This window comes from Bombus vosnesenskii, unplaced genomic scaffold, assembly GCF_011952255.1.
Source record: "Bombus vosnesenskii isolate JDL3184/JDL3185 unplaced genomic scaffold, Bvos_JDL3184-5_v1.1 scf7180000016262, whole genome shotgun sequence".
Classification (NCBI taxonomy): domain Eukaryota; kingdom Metazoa; phylum Arthropoda; class Insecta; order Hymenoptera; family Apidae; genus Bombus; species Bombus vosnesenskii.
Genome location: NW_022884331.1, coordinates 1,738,185 through 1,756,350, shown reverse-complemented (window position 1 = coordinate 1,756,350; position 18,166 = coordinate 1,738,185). Strand labels below are relative to the sequence as shown.

The window sequence follows — 18,166 nt, the reverse complement described above, 5'->3', positions numbered from 1 at the left end:
ATATAATAATATAGATATGTATAAAGACATTTTCGTGAGCCGCTATACCTACCGTTATACGAAAGATATGTAAGTCGAAAGATACTCACATGATTAGTTTATAATTTTTTTTCATTGCTCGAACGCATAAATGGATATTGACGGCGTCAATTCTATTATTCTAAATCTACTTTTGTCGTTTTGAACTTGGCATGATACGAAATTATCGCAATGTTTAATGTTGACTCGTGAAATTTTTTAATACAATCATAGTTTAACAAGCACTTGTGCAACAAGGTACTTTTTAATGCACATTATCTAGATATATTCTTGAAGAAAGAAAGCATACGAAACATTTGCCAATATTCAATTACAGCGAATATTCCCATTAAACCAGTATAAAGTAAACATTTTTAATCTCTGAGAAGTAGTACATGTACCTACATTATACAAGTACAAATATACATATATACAGTATATAGAGTTTTAAAAGCCGCGGAGGATAGGTAGTTAAGATCGATTCTCTGTTAAAATCGGAGAAAAACGGAATTTAATTCGTTCTACTGAAGTTGATTACCTTTCGGATGCTTTTACGTCATCATCTTCAGACAATTCACAAGAACAAAATAATTGGAGAGATTAAATTGAAAGGGCGTGCAGAGATGTAAATAATAATAGCTAAAGGTAAAGAAAAAAAAAAAAAGAAACGAAGCGTGGGTGCAAGATTTTATTTTACGTATGAGAATCGTACGAATGATTACAATAAACATTTTGCGCTTTAAAAAAAGCACTTGAGAACACGGATAGCTTAAAGACCACTTACACTTAGTGCGAATAACAAACTAACCAAATTACAATGCAAGTAAGCATCATTCGATGATAATCACTCGTTAAATGAGTTAACACTAACACAACATCGAAGCCTCGATCGCGTTTTCACGGGATTAAACGACGTTAAAAATTTAAGTACGCCACGAGTAAAACAAATCGACACAAAATATGCGTAATTATTGTTACCGGTAATACCATACTATAACATGACGAATAAATTTACCGACTAATAACCAATATTATTCGATTGACGATGGAATCGCGTAAATTTTTTTACGTGAACTTTCAAAAGTATTTAAAAATATGTTATTGATAATTAGTTTACGAGCTAGGCCTATTTTTGTGAAAAATGGTCATCAAGCTGCACATGCGTATTTTCGAGACTTTATCTATTACGATATTTTTAAATAAATGTACAGAGGTTCTCTTCCTCAAAAAATATGTTTGATTACGATGTGGAGATATATAGTCAGCATACGCCAAACAAGATAACACAAGAAGATAAGCGCTCGTCTATATGATTTTTTCTTGATTCGCTACAAAGAAAACTACAGTAAATAAATAAAGACAGAGTTAATTCTTAAACTAATTACCTACTGCATCTTTTTAAATATTTTTGACAGCTTTATAGTATAATCTTTCGATTAATATTAAAAATTATTATTATTACAGATCTACGCGATCGTATCGTCAATTGAATAATACTTCTTTGCAAGCAACTGACTTTTAAATGTTCTTAATGATAATGCTTTCATGTAATATTATTGTATCTCACACCGACCCTTCGAGCTCTAAAGTTATTATCTATCTACGACTCTGAAAGATAAATTAACGCGTATATTGCATAATCTCTTAGAACTGGTGTGATATTATATACATATACAAGGATGAAATTGAAGGAAGATTAAGAAAGGCTAGCAGAGCAAGTCTGTATCTCCTTTTTCTAACAGAAACTGAGAAGAAATATGTATTTACAAAAGATATACCTTTTGAAAGAATCTGTTTATCAATATCATTACAATATTTATCTTCGTTAGAGAGTGCAGGGAGGTACGTATATGGCAACATGCTACCGGTGCTTTCTAAGTTCACTCGGGAAGACTTGCGGTCTCCTCGTGCAATTGTAAGTGAAAATATGCAGGAGGAGAGTACCTTGAAGTAACTAGAACCTCTATAGGTGGCAAACATTTTCACACTGTTTCTTTTTAAAACCATTCATCATCGTTATATAACTTTTTATATCTATAAATATCAAAAACGAAATTTTTCATTAAATTAAAAGTACACTACTATAGTGGTAGTATAATTTATTTTTATCTCCATGTTGTTCAATTATAAACTTTTGCGATTCGTGTATTAAAATTTTATTAATATAAATACATTAAAAAATATTAAGGGAAATCAAAAAAAGGAAAGGCTATTGTTATATTTCTTCAATCGGCTGTGCTGCAATAAAAAAATGTTGAACAGTAAAAAAACAAGAGAGGAGACAGGCGGTAACGTATTTGAATAAAAAAATCCTGGATATTTGAGAAAGTTCAATCTAAAGCTATAAAGATACACTGTCATCGAAAAGTATGTGAACACTTTGATCGGTTTGTGTTAACAATATGTGAATGTTAGTAAAATGTAGAAGTTAATGATAAATAAATGAATAAAAATAATAGATATTATCTATTTCTGGAATGTATTATCATGATTATATTATAATTAAATTAATATACATATATATATTATCTTAATTTCTTTTATTATATTAATATATTAAATATATATAATTAAGTTAAATATATGTATTATATATGTATATGTTTAATATAAATATTATGTTGCGTGTATACAGGATGTATCCTCTAAGACCGTCTATGATTAACCACCATTTTTCAGACAATTCCAATAATCTGCCAGTAAAATGTTTTAAACAAAAGTACAAATCTGTTAATTTGAACAGAACAATGTAATTTGGATATTAAAAATTTTCGAAAAAGCCTTCTTGACATTCTGCATAAAAAGTTGTTAACCTATTTATATGGAGAAGCAATTAGTTTAGCAGATATTTTGTCTTTTAATTTGGGAAATCTACCGGATGAAATAAATGTAAAGCATTACGCTTATATTTGTTCTGCTTGTCTCTCATACGATATATTTTGCGACATAGTTTATAACATTTTATACAAATTAAAATAGCTGTTGAACTAATTGTCTTTGGACATAAGTAGATTAATAACTTTATATACGGAATGCAGAGACGAGATTAACATATTAATGCAATAAAGGACGATATCCAAATATGGAATAGTACCTGGAATAGTATTTTTAGAAATATGACAGATTGTCAAATATCTGTCAACTTACTATAAGCCATCTCAGTTACTCATCTTGGCATTGCTTATTTTGCCAAAGACCTTTTACAATATTCTGTTGGAGAAATATAGATCAAGTGGCTCGAAATGTTTTGAATTAATGAAATTTCTCTAAATGTTTTATATAACATACAGAATATATGTGGGTATACAAGAAAGCTTTTTATGATAAGCGTTGCAATATTTTCGTGTACCACTATAGGTACATACTCGTACAATCTTTTACATCGTTAATATTTACTGTTGCTGCTAATGCTGCGCACATACTATGATAATAATAATGTACGTAATACCCATAGCGATGGAGAAAGTGAAAGAGGTTGACTAGGCATGAGCTATGATGCGATACAATGATGGGCACTGAGCGTTTGCTGAGCGACGAATAATTATCGTTCGAATTGAATCGGAAATAATAAAATAATTATATTAAAGCATCGGTGGAAACACGCGGGCGAGTCAACAGCATGAAAATGTAATTGATACTTTAAATTAACAAGATGCTCTCCGGCATTATTACATATTATCATATACATATATATCTATACTTAGTACTGTATAGAAAGTCTCGGTCATTTACAATAGTAATCTGAGTAGTAGCAGTGATAGTGACAACAACAATTATATTTTATAGAGAATATTTTCACATGATCTTACATAAAATCTTTTCAAATCCTTTGATAGTATTTTATGGCGTTACTTATGTATTTGTACTTCTTTCTAGTTGACAATCTTCTTAGAGATGTTTCTTAGAATGTATTTACTTATCAAAATGACGTGGAGAGTATTTTCACATTGTTTTAGAAAAAATTGGATCTCTTAATATTTCCTTTATGCGAATACTTGTAGATATTCCTGTTTCACAAATTATTCATAATCGACAATTCTCGAATTAAGCATATCTTAAAACGTCAATATCTATGTAATACCAGACTTAAAATAACATTAAATATCTACTCATTTGTAAAAACAAAATATTCATTTAGTAGGTGGCTTAAGATTTGTATACAGTACAGTATACATAGATATACATATAGATATATGTACATATATTTCTTATAACATGTACACACAAGCGCGCGCGCACACACACGCACACGCACACGTACACGCACGCACACACAAACATACCCACCCCTAGTACATTTATATGTACTAAATATATACCTACACAATATTTTTGGTTCCAACGAAAATCAACGTCTGCAGTAGCAGGAAAAAGATTAGCAGATAGAAAAATGTGAAAATTGTGAAAAATGGTGTGGGGAATCGTAGCTACAATGAAGGAGATAGAGAAGACAGTGATAGAAAAGAAAGTGAGTAAAGAGTGAGAGAAAGAAACAAAGTGAACTGCAGCAAAAGCCTGAGCCACCTGCAGAGTCATCGCTACTTCCAGGTCGTTTGACTGTACCTTTGTTGCGAGGGTGTAGCTGAGGTTTCAGATCCCGATTGCAAAAATCCTCTTTGCAGCACTCGATGACAAAGGTCGTGTTTCGCGAGTCGCTCGTCATGCAGAAGATGAGCGGCTCGGGCTGCGACGACGACAGCTGTTTATGCACGCACCTTCAAGCCGAGTTTGCACCAGTTTCAGAATTAAAAAAACCAAGAAAGAGGCAAACCACAACGTGTAATGTCATCGGGTAATCGTGCTTTTGGATCACGGCTTGGGACACTTGACGTTACTCCGTGAGAAATATCAAGGGCAATGTTAAGGAGGATACACACATATGTATGTGTATATGTATATGTATATGTACGTTACTCTCAAGGGAGAACGCGACTCTCGCGAGTAGTATTTACCGCGGTGCGACGCGACGCGATGGTAGAACGATAAAATAACATAAGATACGTTTTCTCTTTTTATCATTTTCATTTTATTTTAATTCCCATTCCCTTCTTTATTTTTAACCTATTAACTGAAAAAGTAGAGCTGATTCGTCATTCGAATTGTTCATCCACGAATAGCTCACGAAAGTATTCCAAAACTTTCTGTTAACGAAAAGCTAATACAACATAAATAATGGTCTTAAATATAGATATAATTAGTGCTTTAACGCGGCTCCACCAAATATGTATCGTGGTTTATTCGTGTAATGAATAATTTAATGCTTAAATACTTTGACGATCCGTGCGAAGTGTTGCAATAAATTGCAATAAACTTTTAACTTCCATATATATTTATATTTTTAAATCCATTTCAAATTGAACCAACATAATTATGCTAGTCATGTATCAGTATCATGTTCATGAAATTTCAAAATATTTTTTAATACACTCACTATAAATGTGTATCAATATCCATAAAAAGTTTCTACAAGTGTTAAAATACTTTCGTATATGAACCACTATATTTTATTTGATTCAAAAGTGCTAAAATAAATGGAACTAAAATTGTTATTACGTCTATTAAGCCTTATTTTCACAATTACAGAAGCTGCTATTTCAGAGACATGTCAGTTAATAGATTAAATTAAATCGTGAGTTGAGAAATTAAAGATGAGCGACGGAAAAACGAAGGAATTTCTTGCAATTAATAATAATAATTTCATTCAATTTGATAAGCCAAAATTTAAGATTGCATAACAAAGAAGTCATGAAACCTTCAACAACCATGAGATCATTATCTAAAAATATCAATTCGCGTTTGGAAACGTAACGACGCGACGTAACGAAGCAACGAACGTGTTACTCGAGAAACGTGTTTTATAAAAACACGTCGAAATACTAGTTGCAGAAGTTAACAATGATATCTTAGACTCATCAAATTAAATAACCAGAGATAACTGTGGATTATTTTAGATATAAGAGCAGGTTTTAATAATTTTAAAATTTATTAGTTTAACTCTTGAAAGCTATCACTAATGGAAATCATCTTAATGCTATTATGGATAAATTTTTATTTGAAAATTCGATATATTTTAAAAGTCAAACAGACGCAACTAAATATTTTATCATCCAATACCAGATGAAAAGAAGAAAAATTATTGTTTGTATCTAATGGTTAGAAATAACATTACAATAGGATCGTTAAAATATCGAAAAAATAATTAAAAATAATATTGAAAGAAAATTCTTATGAAATGGAGTTTTACTCATAATAACCTATGAGGATAAATCAATTATTTTAATTACGACAGGTACGATATTCCTTGTTCCCCATAACCCATAAACTCTTCACATTTCACATTTCGCATACACTACCTTCAAAAATTCAAAAGTATCCACACATTTGCTTACTTTTGACAAAATGTACCATAATTACAAGGATATGGATATCTGTAATGATCTTATTCTTTCTGATCATCGTAGCTATGTATGATAGAATATTATTGACTGAGTTAACTTTTAAAAGACAATACGCAATTATAAAGCTGACGTATCTGTCATATCTTATTTATAGAATTACATATTTTGTTACTTGTATAATCGAAATAGGGGAACATAAAAAGAGTAAAAGGCCGTACAACTGTATCATAAGCTTCATCGTTCTACCGCAATTATGCTCGTATCCTTTTATATTTGATCGAGACTCCATCATTCCGTGATAACGTGATTGTCTCATATACGCGCGAATCTTTTCGAAACGAGCAAAGCGAGCGTACAGCGGAATAAAATTCGTAGCCGGCTTTGAGTCACAAATATGCATCTGTACAATGTACTATAGCGTATAATATATTGCGTACGACGTACGGCGTACGGCGTACAGCATACCACGGGATCGCCGTCTCGCGAAAAAGACACGTTCGAGGTGTACGGTCGCTGATTACTTCGCACCACTGTTAAAACAGGCGGATGCTGGCGCGAATGGGCTCGCTAAACAAACTTCAGCAAACGCTGAAAAAGGAACAGGGGGAAAAAACTAGCGGAAGAAAAAAACAAAAATTCAAAACGGAAAGAAGGTAACAGTGTAAACGGTAGAGTTGTTAAAAATCGAAAAAGGGAAGAAGAAACAAACTGTTCAACACCGTGCAATTCAACACTCGTTTGTGATACCTGACAGTGGGGGTAGCCAGTCGTAGCAGATCGTCGTTCCTGAAATCCCGTTATTTCTCTCCCGGCCGGTGTACACAGAGCAAACAGTAAAAAAGAAAAAAGAAAAGTAAAGAATAGAATAAAAGTAGTTAACCCTCGCACGGCGGATATAGGGTTCATACGGACCCAGCCGCGTACCGCTTATTTTAAAGTCGCAAATGTTCGCCTGAAATCAAACACCTTATCTCGATTGAGAAACGAAGATTTAATGTAAATTTCTATAATGACGATAATACTATTTTTTTTTGTTACCAGTAAGCATTATCGACATTATAGAAGACGAAACATTTTTTTGTTCAACTAGTTTCTATCATCTACCATCATCGATTCTACCACATACTCGTATTAATATTAGACACTAATAGATGATTGAAAGTAACTAAACAAAATTTCCATCATCTATATACATATGTATGTATAATGATTACCGGTAACCAAACAAATTCTAATCAGTATTCGTACTTATACAATAACATTTAAATACCGATATTTTCTCATCTTTTAAAAAGGCTTCTTTAAAATTTCATGATCACTGTCTTCCGTTGAAGAAAAAATTTGTTTAACTTTTTCTCAATGACTTTCCTTGTAAAATTGTAAAAACTGTTATTTTTGGTTCCTAATATGTAGAATATCGCAAATACTTAAATCCATAAAAATCAATGACTGATTTGAAAGTAATCGACTAAAACTAAAAACAATTTACACCTACGTAATATATAGTATTTCACGAACATATGCCATATGTCATGTGGGTTAAATTAGATGATTAAAGAATGTTTCGCTGGAAGTCCGCTTGGTCCCAGTACCCGCCTCGCACGTGGATAAAACATAAAGCTATAACCATCCATTTTACCTTTCGAAGATTCAAAATTCTGTGTACGATTTGGCTGTTAGCTTTAGCTGTTCTTTTAACTGCGTCTAGTCTGTGCGAGTTTCGAATTTATTCGTTCGTTAATAACGTTAATTGATCTGACAATCAGAAGAATGACGAGATCTCATCGAGAAGAGAATTCTTCGGTCGTTGAGCCAAAGTTAAAGTCTAGCTGGATTAAAGCAGGCACAATGTATTAAAACGAAACTCTCCAACACACCAAAATGAGGATAAAAAATAATAAAACAAAAGAAAAAGAGACGTATACAGAATAGGAAACCAGAAAGAAAAAGAAAACGGCGGTAGTTAGAAGGCAAACGATCGTTATCATCATCATCACTATCAGAGATGCAGTGATATGTTGTTAGTCAAGGTCGTCCATACCTGAAGTTCAACGAAATCAATTGAAATTTTCACAAAAAAAAGGCAAAACACGAAATATAGAAGGGGCAAAAGATCCAAACGAAATATGCGAGTGTACATTGTACATACGAAGATCGCAACTCGTTACTCGTTACGAAACAAGCCCCAAGATGATCCACAACGAGCTGTAATTCGAACGCGCGCGTTTGCGAGCACGTAGGTATTTCTACAAGCCAAACCATGTATGAAATCTCGAATGTTCCTTCATGCTACATACGATATCTTTTTCTATGCTTGTTTATGCTTTACTTTTTCCTCTTATTCTTAACAATTTTGAACAGTTTAGTACGATTTACAATTAGCAAATTTAGGGCGTGATTATATCTCCTCCTTTCCTAAACAAATATTAGCATTAAATTCTTCTAAATACGATGGACTGTGAATTAAAGCGGTATCAGTCCACTCACCACTGCCGGTTTTCATAAAACTGTGCTACATTTATTATGACAAAGACTGATTATATTTTTTTAAGTTATGAAAATGTATCGCTGCATTGAATGAAATTATAACTTGATTAACTATGAAACTAAAGGGATGATAACTCTAAAAGTTGCAGTACGTGACTAAATTGAAATTCTTAAAATCCTGATCTACAAGAATGTGAATTATTTATTTTTTAATTATTTTGTGATATATCAGAAATTGCTAGTATCGTAATAAGTATTGTATTATACTATGTTATATTATATTATATTATTAAATTATTATGTAATAACAAAAAGAAATGTCGAATTTTTAACATTTTCCAAATTATTGCATTTCTTAACGTTCTTCTTCTTTATTTATTATTGATTTATTCGTGTTTCGATGTGAATCTGGGACGAAAAAGTTTGTTATATATGCTTTATTTACCAAATTTCCCAAGGCAAAATATAGGAATATATATACATCGCTAATCGCTAATCACTGTCACCGATGTTGATATTCTCAAGCAATATTAAGCATCATTTACGCAAAATTCAACGAAATTGATTCCATTTATTCAAACAAACAATATAGCTTGAGTAAGAAGATCAATCCAAGCATATAAAATATTTCTTCCATTCGACCCCGTATGTGAAATATGACACATATCTGTATGGTTTTTTTATGCTGAATCCATTCTTGAAATGGGATTGAATTTATTTTCCTGAATCGAGCGCCAAAGGATTTGTGCCCGATCGATAATCGATTACGCGCGAAACGTGTCACAATGGTAGTCGAGCTGTATGAGAATACGTCATGCAAAAATTGGAAAAACTAGAAAAGTGAAAGTTAGATAAAAGCGGGAAAAGAGGGTGAAAAAAATGGAAGGAAACAATTTCCGATGATTAGTTGTATTTTTTAGAACAGAAAATTCAAATTACTCTGAATGAATTATAATGGATGATAATTCACAGAAATTAATTAACTGTACATGTACATATATACAATACATATCACTACATACTAACGTTCATTGAGTATTCTGACACATTAGCTAATTTCTAACAACAGTACATGAATATTAGAAAATGTACAATTTAATCAGAAGCTAATAGTTAACAGGAATATTCATAATCTTTTTTTAGGATCAACAAACAATACATTCTAATTATTTGTTTAAAAATTGATCAACAGTATATTGAAATTTGAAACGTTATTGTTTGAATTAATCACAATATAGATTTAGAAAATCTATTTGTCGAGGATAAATAACTTCCCCAGAATGTTTTATTATCAATTTTATTGAAAAATTGTGCCACAACTTGTTCATATTATAACAAAATTAATTTTATCATATCATGACAATGATACAGAATGCAGTTCTTTATCAATTTATCAATGCACAAGGTACGTTTTCTTATGATTCTGAAATACATTCTGCCAAAAATAAGCAAGTGCCCAAATACTTTTGAACGGCAGTAGATACGTACCTACTGTATATATGTATGTACGCAGCGAAGAAGAACTTTCTCTTTAAGAATTTGCATATTATAACGGTATTATCTGGGTATCTTAAACGTTGCGAAATTTAAACATTGTCGAGGATTAGAGGATTATCATAAAATATAGCAGATATAGGAGTACTACTACAGCCTACGTTAATCAATCGTTTTACGAGGTATTAACAAAAGCCTCTTAACTTGGATAATCTGTTTTTATTTGAAGACCGTTAACGATCTCTCCAATGTCCAATCCAATGGATATCCATACCGGCGAAAAAGAAACCAAGTAACGAACTGAACAAGTAACAGATACTCAGTGGAGAAGCATCCAAGGTCATGAAAGAAACAAACTCATCATAGAACAACGTTATCTGTTCTATGCTCCATATTCTATACTCTATTTAGATGCGTGTAACACGTCGTTCCTATAGCTTTGCGAGCTCTCACCTGTTTTAGTTTTAATAGACAAACTGTGAGTGTATGTACGCGAAAGCGTAACACGAACGGAATCGTAAACCCGAGAAGATTTTACGTCACTGTCCAAACATCGAGCTCCTCTCTGTTCTTTTGCCCTTCGAACAGTTTCTTTCAGAAACGGTCTCGCTGTTATTTTCGAGACCCTGAAATTAACCCAGGTAAAAAGTTTGATTCCCAGCCGATCCCATTCGAAGGCTAAGAATATATAATGTACAAGGTGGCTTGGATTCGATATATAACTACAAATATACACAGTTGACAGAAAAAATGTCGAAGATGATACATCGTTAGTCGTTAGTCGTTAAGTTCTGGGCTTTCTAAGAAACTATTATAAAACGGAGGAAGATTGGAAATTTTTAATTATTTTAATTATTAATTGGTATCGTCGAGTCATAGATGATTAAAATAGCTTTAATTAGATTTGGTTTAGGTTATTCTGTAACATTGTTCGTAATACTGTATTTGTTTTACTAATTATAGCCAATCTTATTCAATCCTTGCATCCATCTTAGTTGTTTAAGATTTAACTTTACAGTCTTTCAAACATTTCTAAGATTTTAAAATAAAGTACGATGGCTCACGTAACACGAATCACGTTAAGAAAGATATATCAGATCTCCAGCTGTATAAAGTTCGATCCGCGATAGGGGGAATATGTTCATGTTAAGCTATGAGTACATAACGAGGACGCCTCACGCTATTTGAACTTAAATAGTGGTGCGTTAACAAATGTAAAGTATGAAACACGAGAGTCGAGAAAAGGGAGATTTGAGTGGTTCCAGAGAGGAAGAGTGGTATTTATGAGCGGCGAAATTTTAATCGGATGCACATCCCAAACATGTGTGTTCGCAGAGGAAAGTATGTTGGTGAATTGGAAAGGGGCAAAAAGCGGACGCAAAATACGGGATAGATGAAGAGGAAAAAGAAAAAAATAGGGAAAGAAATAATGAGAAAGTGAGAGAATAGGAGAAAAGAAACACGGGCACTACGTTTATGATTACGATACTTGCTATGTATATACATACGACTGCAAGAATTGCAGTTAATGATTTCGTTAGGAAATTCGCTATTGAGCTTGTTTCCGCGGTTAACTATAATATAAGAAGAAGAAGATGTGGACGAGCGTCATATTGGTAGTAGATAGGGCTTAGATGGTCATATTCATATGTATTATGTAGAGTTGAATCGAGGTCGAATGGAAAAATATTTCCGTGAAAAACGGTTTTCACGCATATAACATAATACAGTAAATGTCCGGTTAGATGGTGATTTAATGGATATGCACCTTCAACTAGTCGCATTTTTGTTCAGGTAAACAACATTGTATATACATGCATACTATTTTCATTCTTTTCATTTAAGAGCAGATAAATAATAATTACTGTATGTTTCCGGTTTAACCGGTCATTCATTTATCTGGTTAAAGATCCGATTAAAGTGGAGTACTGTAATAAAAACGAGAAGAGAAAAATAACGAAAGAATAAGAAATAATAAAAGGTCCATAGAATTTTTTAATGGGACAGTTTCGTGCGCATTTGCGATTAAAAATTGAATCGATTAAAGATGGAAATTATAATGAATGTTATAAGGAAATAATCTAGTCACGAAATAAAATCGAAAACTGTATTAGCTGGTTTGAAAAGTTCTGCTCGTTTCTTCTCGATTCCGAAATCTCTATTTTTAAATCTCGCGAATACGCTTCCTTCGCTTCCGCTCTGGTGGTATCACGACATTGCAGTGGTAGCAGGCGTCGAAACATCATTTTACAGATTCGTTGATATTTCGATTCTTTTTACAAGTTTTTCTTGAAATTATTTAGTATAATGCAAGGAATATGCTTTTTTCTCATACGCCCTCTCATTGTCAGAACGTTTGCTATTTTCTATATAACATGATGATAATCGAAAACAATATTCATAATATAATATTAAACAGCTACTGATAAACGTTAGATTGGAGTACATATCAAAGAGCAAATTTTTTTTTTTCATTTAATATTTCACATTCACAACTTGTTCAATTTGGACATGGTAGAATTTTTTAGCTGTTTGATTATCATGTGGGTGGTTACCCCCAGTGGGGTACCATCTTCGTGTTTGTTAGGTCATACTCTTTATGAGATCTGCTGGGTGCTTCCTTTTTAGTCTTCTTTCCATATTTGATGTGCTGATCGTTTCCGCAGCTAGCCGGTTTGGGTATGTTCCTATTCTTTCTTTGTATTTTCCTGCGTATCTGCTAATTTCTTCTTTGACCGTTGGTATTCCCAGGTCTTTCCGAATGTCCTCGTTTCTAACGCACCATGGGGCGTCTACTATTCTTCTAAGCTTTAGCTTGGATTGTCCCTATTGTGCTTATATGGCTCATTGCTGCTGTTCCCAATAGTGGTACTCCGTACGTCCAGATTGATTTTATGATGGTTTTGTATATTTTTAATTTGTTTTCTATGCTTAGTTTGAATTTTCGACTTGTTAACCAATGCATTTGTCTCCTTGCTATCTGTATTTTGTCTATTATTGATTTAATATGCTGTTTTCATGTGAATCGTGTATCTAAGTGGGGTCCTAGGTATTTGACTTGCCTTGTTTGTATTATATCCGTGCCATTCAATATAATGTTTGGTGGTATCTGTTTTCGCAGTGTGAATGTAATGTGGTTTCATTTATCGGGGGTTGCTTTAATTTGTTTAACTTGAAGCCACTTTTCTATTTTTGTGATATGTTCTTGTAGTAATGTGACTGCTGTTGCAGGGTCAGTGTGCCTGACTAGTACAGCTGTGTCATCCGCAAATGTTAGTATTTTGTTATTGGTAGTTGTTGGTATGTTGAACGTGTATAGTGCGTATAGTATTGGTCCTAAGACGCTTCCTTGCGATACCCCTGCCTTGATGTCTTTAACTTCAGAGTATGTGTCTTTAATTTTTACTACGAAGGTTCTGCTGCTTAAGTAAGATTTTATTAAATGGTACATCTGCTCCGGGAATTGTTTTCTGATTGATTGAAGTAGGCTTTCGTGGTTTATTTTGTCAAATGTTTTCTCGATGTCCATAAAGAGGGCTGTGCAGTATTGTTTGTTTTCTAATGCTAGTATTATTTCATTAGTGAGTCTGTGCATTTGCTCTGTCGTGGAGTGTTTGTTTCTGAATCCAAATTGGTGATCTGGTATTAATTTTTCCTTCTCTATTATTGGTTTTAAGCGGGCGTAAAGTATTTTTTCTAGTATTTTGGAAAACACGGGAAGTAGTGATATTGGTCTATAAGATGCTGTTTGGTGTGGGTCTTTGCCTGGTTTAAGTAACATTATGATCTGTGGCTAGTTTCCATAGTTTAGGAAAGTATTGGATTCTTAGTATTGCATTGAATATTATCGTCATTAGTCGTATCGCCTTTGGAGGAAGGTTTTTCAAGATTTTACCATTGATTAGGTCGATCCCTGGTGCTTTATTGTTTTTTTGTTTTCTCGATTATGTTTCTAACTTTTTGCGCTGTTGTTTTAGGTATGATGTAGTGTTTGTCGGTTGAGGTACTAGTGGTTAACGCATCCTGTTAGTATGACAATTGTGGTTGCTGTTATTGATATTATGTAGTGTAAATATGTTAGTTAGGTGGCTGGAAAATTCTTCAGCTTGTTCTTCGTTGCTTCTTGCCCATGTGTTATCTGCTTTTCTGATTGCTGGGACTAGTTTTATTGGCTTCTTAATTTTTTTTATGGCTTTCCATAGGGAGTAGTTGTTGTTCTCGTATGCAGATAGTGACTCTATGAATTTTGTGAACTCGTTGTTGTTGTGTTCTTTTATTTTGTTTGTTATTTCCTTTGTTTTATTTTCCATTCTTTTATTTTGTTTGTTATTTAGGTGTTTTTCTGTTTTCTTTTGATCTATGTTTTTGCCATTTTGCTTTCGCTTTTCTTTTTTCTCTAATTATCAAAGAGCAAATGTAATAATAGCAGAAAGCTCTGCTTAGAGCAAACTTGCTTCGAATAATTCTGAATTGGATCGTTAGAAAGTTTTAAAGTAAAGCTGTAGAAAGACTAACTGGACTCCGATTTCGATGATTTTTTAAGATATTGTAGTAATTGTAATTGATATTTTGAATAACTTTTTCCTACCCATATAAGGGCTGAACTCGTTTAATTTCCGAGATATTCGCGAAGAACTGCTGGTACACAGCGTATTTCTGCCTATAGTTGTACGTTTGTGGCAGCGGATGTGTTAGTGTTGGTTGCCGACCGCTTATCTTCTGTTTATAAGGGAGCGACCTTAAAGGCCCTATGCACAACGTACATATGCGAAGCTACAAGAATTTTAAACGCCTACTATAGTTCAAAAATGAATATCATAAATGTATTTATTGTGTCTTTTCAATACGGCTGCCACGAAACTCTTAATACCAGTGCAATGCTTATCGTAAAATAATATCAACTCTTCATTCATCTACTTTTTTTTATAATTGATTTGTTATTATTTCGCGCGAGTAGTAGGTAGTATTCGATTAAGCGTATGCAATACATAAAAAATTTCGTATTTTTAGTATATAGAAATATTTAATTATCATTAATTTTTGTACTATGCTGTAACATAACAACATAAAATATAGAGCATAAAAGACAAATCTATATCAATATGTGAATATTTTTCTGACTTACTATACAAATACAATGAAATTGTAATAAAGTATACATATATCCATACACATAACTCAAGTAGCCAATTTTATTCAAAGCAGGGATTGCACGACAACAGTTATATAATCGTAACAATAAAGTTCCATCATCGTTACTCTCCCTCCTATCTGTTCTAACGAGCACAACTTCCATTCCGATCTAACCAAACAACAGTACGATAGTGACAGTGAACTGCTTGGAAGAACTTTGTTTTCTTTTGCTTGGGATCGTATTGAAAAAGTGGCGCAAAGATCGACACAGTTTTCAATCGCAATCACAATTTCTTTTTCTTTCCGGAATCAATCGCATCGGTCGCAAAGTGTGACAAACCCTATGGGTAAACATTTCAATTTCGTCCCAGAATCGATTTATAAAACTCCGGACATAACAGTTACGCGTGTCTCCTAAGTTCTAATCCTAATCAACACGATGATGAATACACCGATGGATTAGTGTGTTGCTTGCGTTTGCAGCAGAACACGGCTTTTTCGCACGTCTAAATGCACATAATATTATTGTTATGCGCCTCGCAAATCGTCGCACAAATATGTTAATAAAAAAGATGAAGAATAAAACAAATGAAAAAAAATATCACATTAATAGAAAATAAATAGCCAATCGATATTTTTGTAATTCAAGTAATCTTTTTTTATTTATCTTTCAGTAATTTTTTTTCTATTATTTTGTAATTCAATTCTCAGACACAAATTTTATTCAATATTCTCATATATCTACTAATGGCGCATTTCTAACATGCGTTTACAAAAATTTGCATTGAAACGTTTGTGAGCAGGAATATATTCGGAAAATGGTAACTAACAGCGTATCCAGTGGCCGCGGAAAATATTTACGAATCTTGTTAATGTGAGTTTTCTTCGGCAGAAATGCGAAATGCGCAAACAATCATAAATGATCCAAAATATTACTAGTACTTGATACAAGTAAATAACATTAGTGCATCAAAGAAATTGGATAATACGTAGTTTATCCAAAAAGAATTACAGATTCTATGTTATTCGACAATATATATAGTAGTTTATCTAAAGAAAATTTCAAACATTATCATCGAGCAATAGTTTATCTAAAAAGACTTCCAACTTTATTATTACATATTAATTGATCCAAAAAAAAAAAATTGTATACTTCATCAATGAATAAGAATTTAACAAAAAAAAATTACGACCATTATCATTAGATAATAATTTATCCAAATAAATTATATAGCTTATTGATCTATCGATTATCATAGTTTATTCAGAAATAATTGTAAACTTTAACATTGGATGGTATAATAGTATAACACGTTATTTAATTAATAATCGATAATCGGAAGTATTATTCGCGACAGGTGAAAGCTTTATCAGTCGCAAACATTTTTTGTTTGAAAACGTTTATGTTGTAGAATTAACGATTAATTTCATAAATCACGTCGACTAGAAGATTAGGTACTAGCGACAGATCATAAAAAGTATTGTACTTTATGTGATTACGCTATGCCAGATGTTTAATTAATTACGATGGTCTTCTTCTCTTTGAACAGAAAGCATCAATTGTATACGATTCACTATTTGTTTAATAAAATACAAATTCATATCTTGTAAAATTCAGATGTTCTCAAATGAACGAATATGTATATTGACAGAATTCATTGTTTCAAAATGTGGTAATCCGTGAAAAGCGGATTATTGTATACATATATAGCGTACACAAAGCATAGAGAATAAGAGAATAGGTAAGAATAGGTGTATCATAGTTTCGTACGTATTTTAATTCAATTATTAGTTTTTATAAGATAACTGCTGGTATAAATTATTATTCACATCGGGAAAACTTTGACTCGTGAATTTATTTAAATGCAAAATTTTACGAAAGTCCAATCTTTCTCGTAATATAAAATTTCTATGAAAACTTTTTATACAGAACAATTGATTTTTGAAAACCTAAATAATCATTTCATTGGCTATTTATTTTCTGTTAACCTAATAATAATAAAACAAGGCATGGAACAAAAAAGAAACAAAAGATTAGAATGGGGAAAAAATAGAAAACACGTAGGTGGAACGTTGTCTACGCTGGTCGAGAACAGCGAAAAGAATACCTGAGGATAATTCAGGCGAGTCGGGAGATAGCAACACCGGATATAAATCCTTGTTGCAGTACTCTTTACCACAGCAGATTCTGGACCGATAGATACCCGGCTTTCTGTTGCAGGACTGCGGTTCTTCCGGTGGGAACCATTGCTTTCGATCGAGGCACCTTTCACAACATCACAATACCACCTTTACTTTCAACAGTTCGTTCTCCATCGCCTACGTATGTATGTATGTGCTATACATACATATGCCATACGTATACCCATGAGCGCGCGATATGCCCGCCTTTTTTTCTTTCTTTCTTTCTTCTTTTCTTTCTTCCTTTCCTCCTCCCTTTCTTATTTACTTTCTTTCTTTCTTTTTTCGCGCGTAATAAAATTCAACTGTTACTTGAAATAACTTATTTCAAAGAATTCGGTAGACTGTCAAAAGAAAATAGTGGATTTCAGTAGCTAGATTAGCATTGAAAGTATAAGTGCAAAGTATTGTGTGATAAGTATATCCATATACATATAGAAGATTTTCGTAGATAT

General features: G+C 32.6%; 1 protein-coding gene across 4 annotated transcripts in view; it reads right to left on the bottom strand.

The window, feature by feature from the left end:
• Positions 1-18,166, bottom strand: part of LOC117242006 (TGF-beta receptor type-1) — a 77,505-nt gene that overhangs the window by 31,193 nt on the left and 28,146 nt on the right. Inside the window, exons 3-4 of one of the 4 annotated variants that reach the window (XM_033508336.1) lie at positions 17,639-17,796; positions 7,164-7,202 (exon numbers count right to left, since the gene is read on the bottom strand). The exons of the other annotated variants lie outside the window; for them this stretch is intronic. Coding sequence (XP_033364227.1) covers positions 7,164-7,202; positions 17,639-17,796 — 197 coding nt within the window. The remainder of the gene's footprint in view (positions 1-7,163; positions 7,203-17,638; positions 17,797-18,166) is intronic. 4 annotated transcript variants of the gene reach the window in all.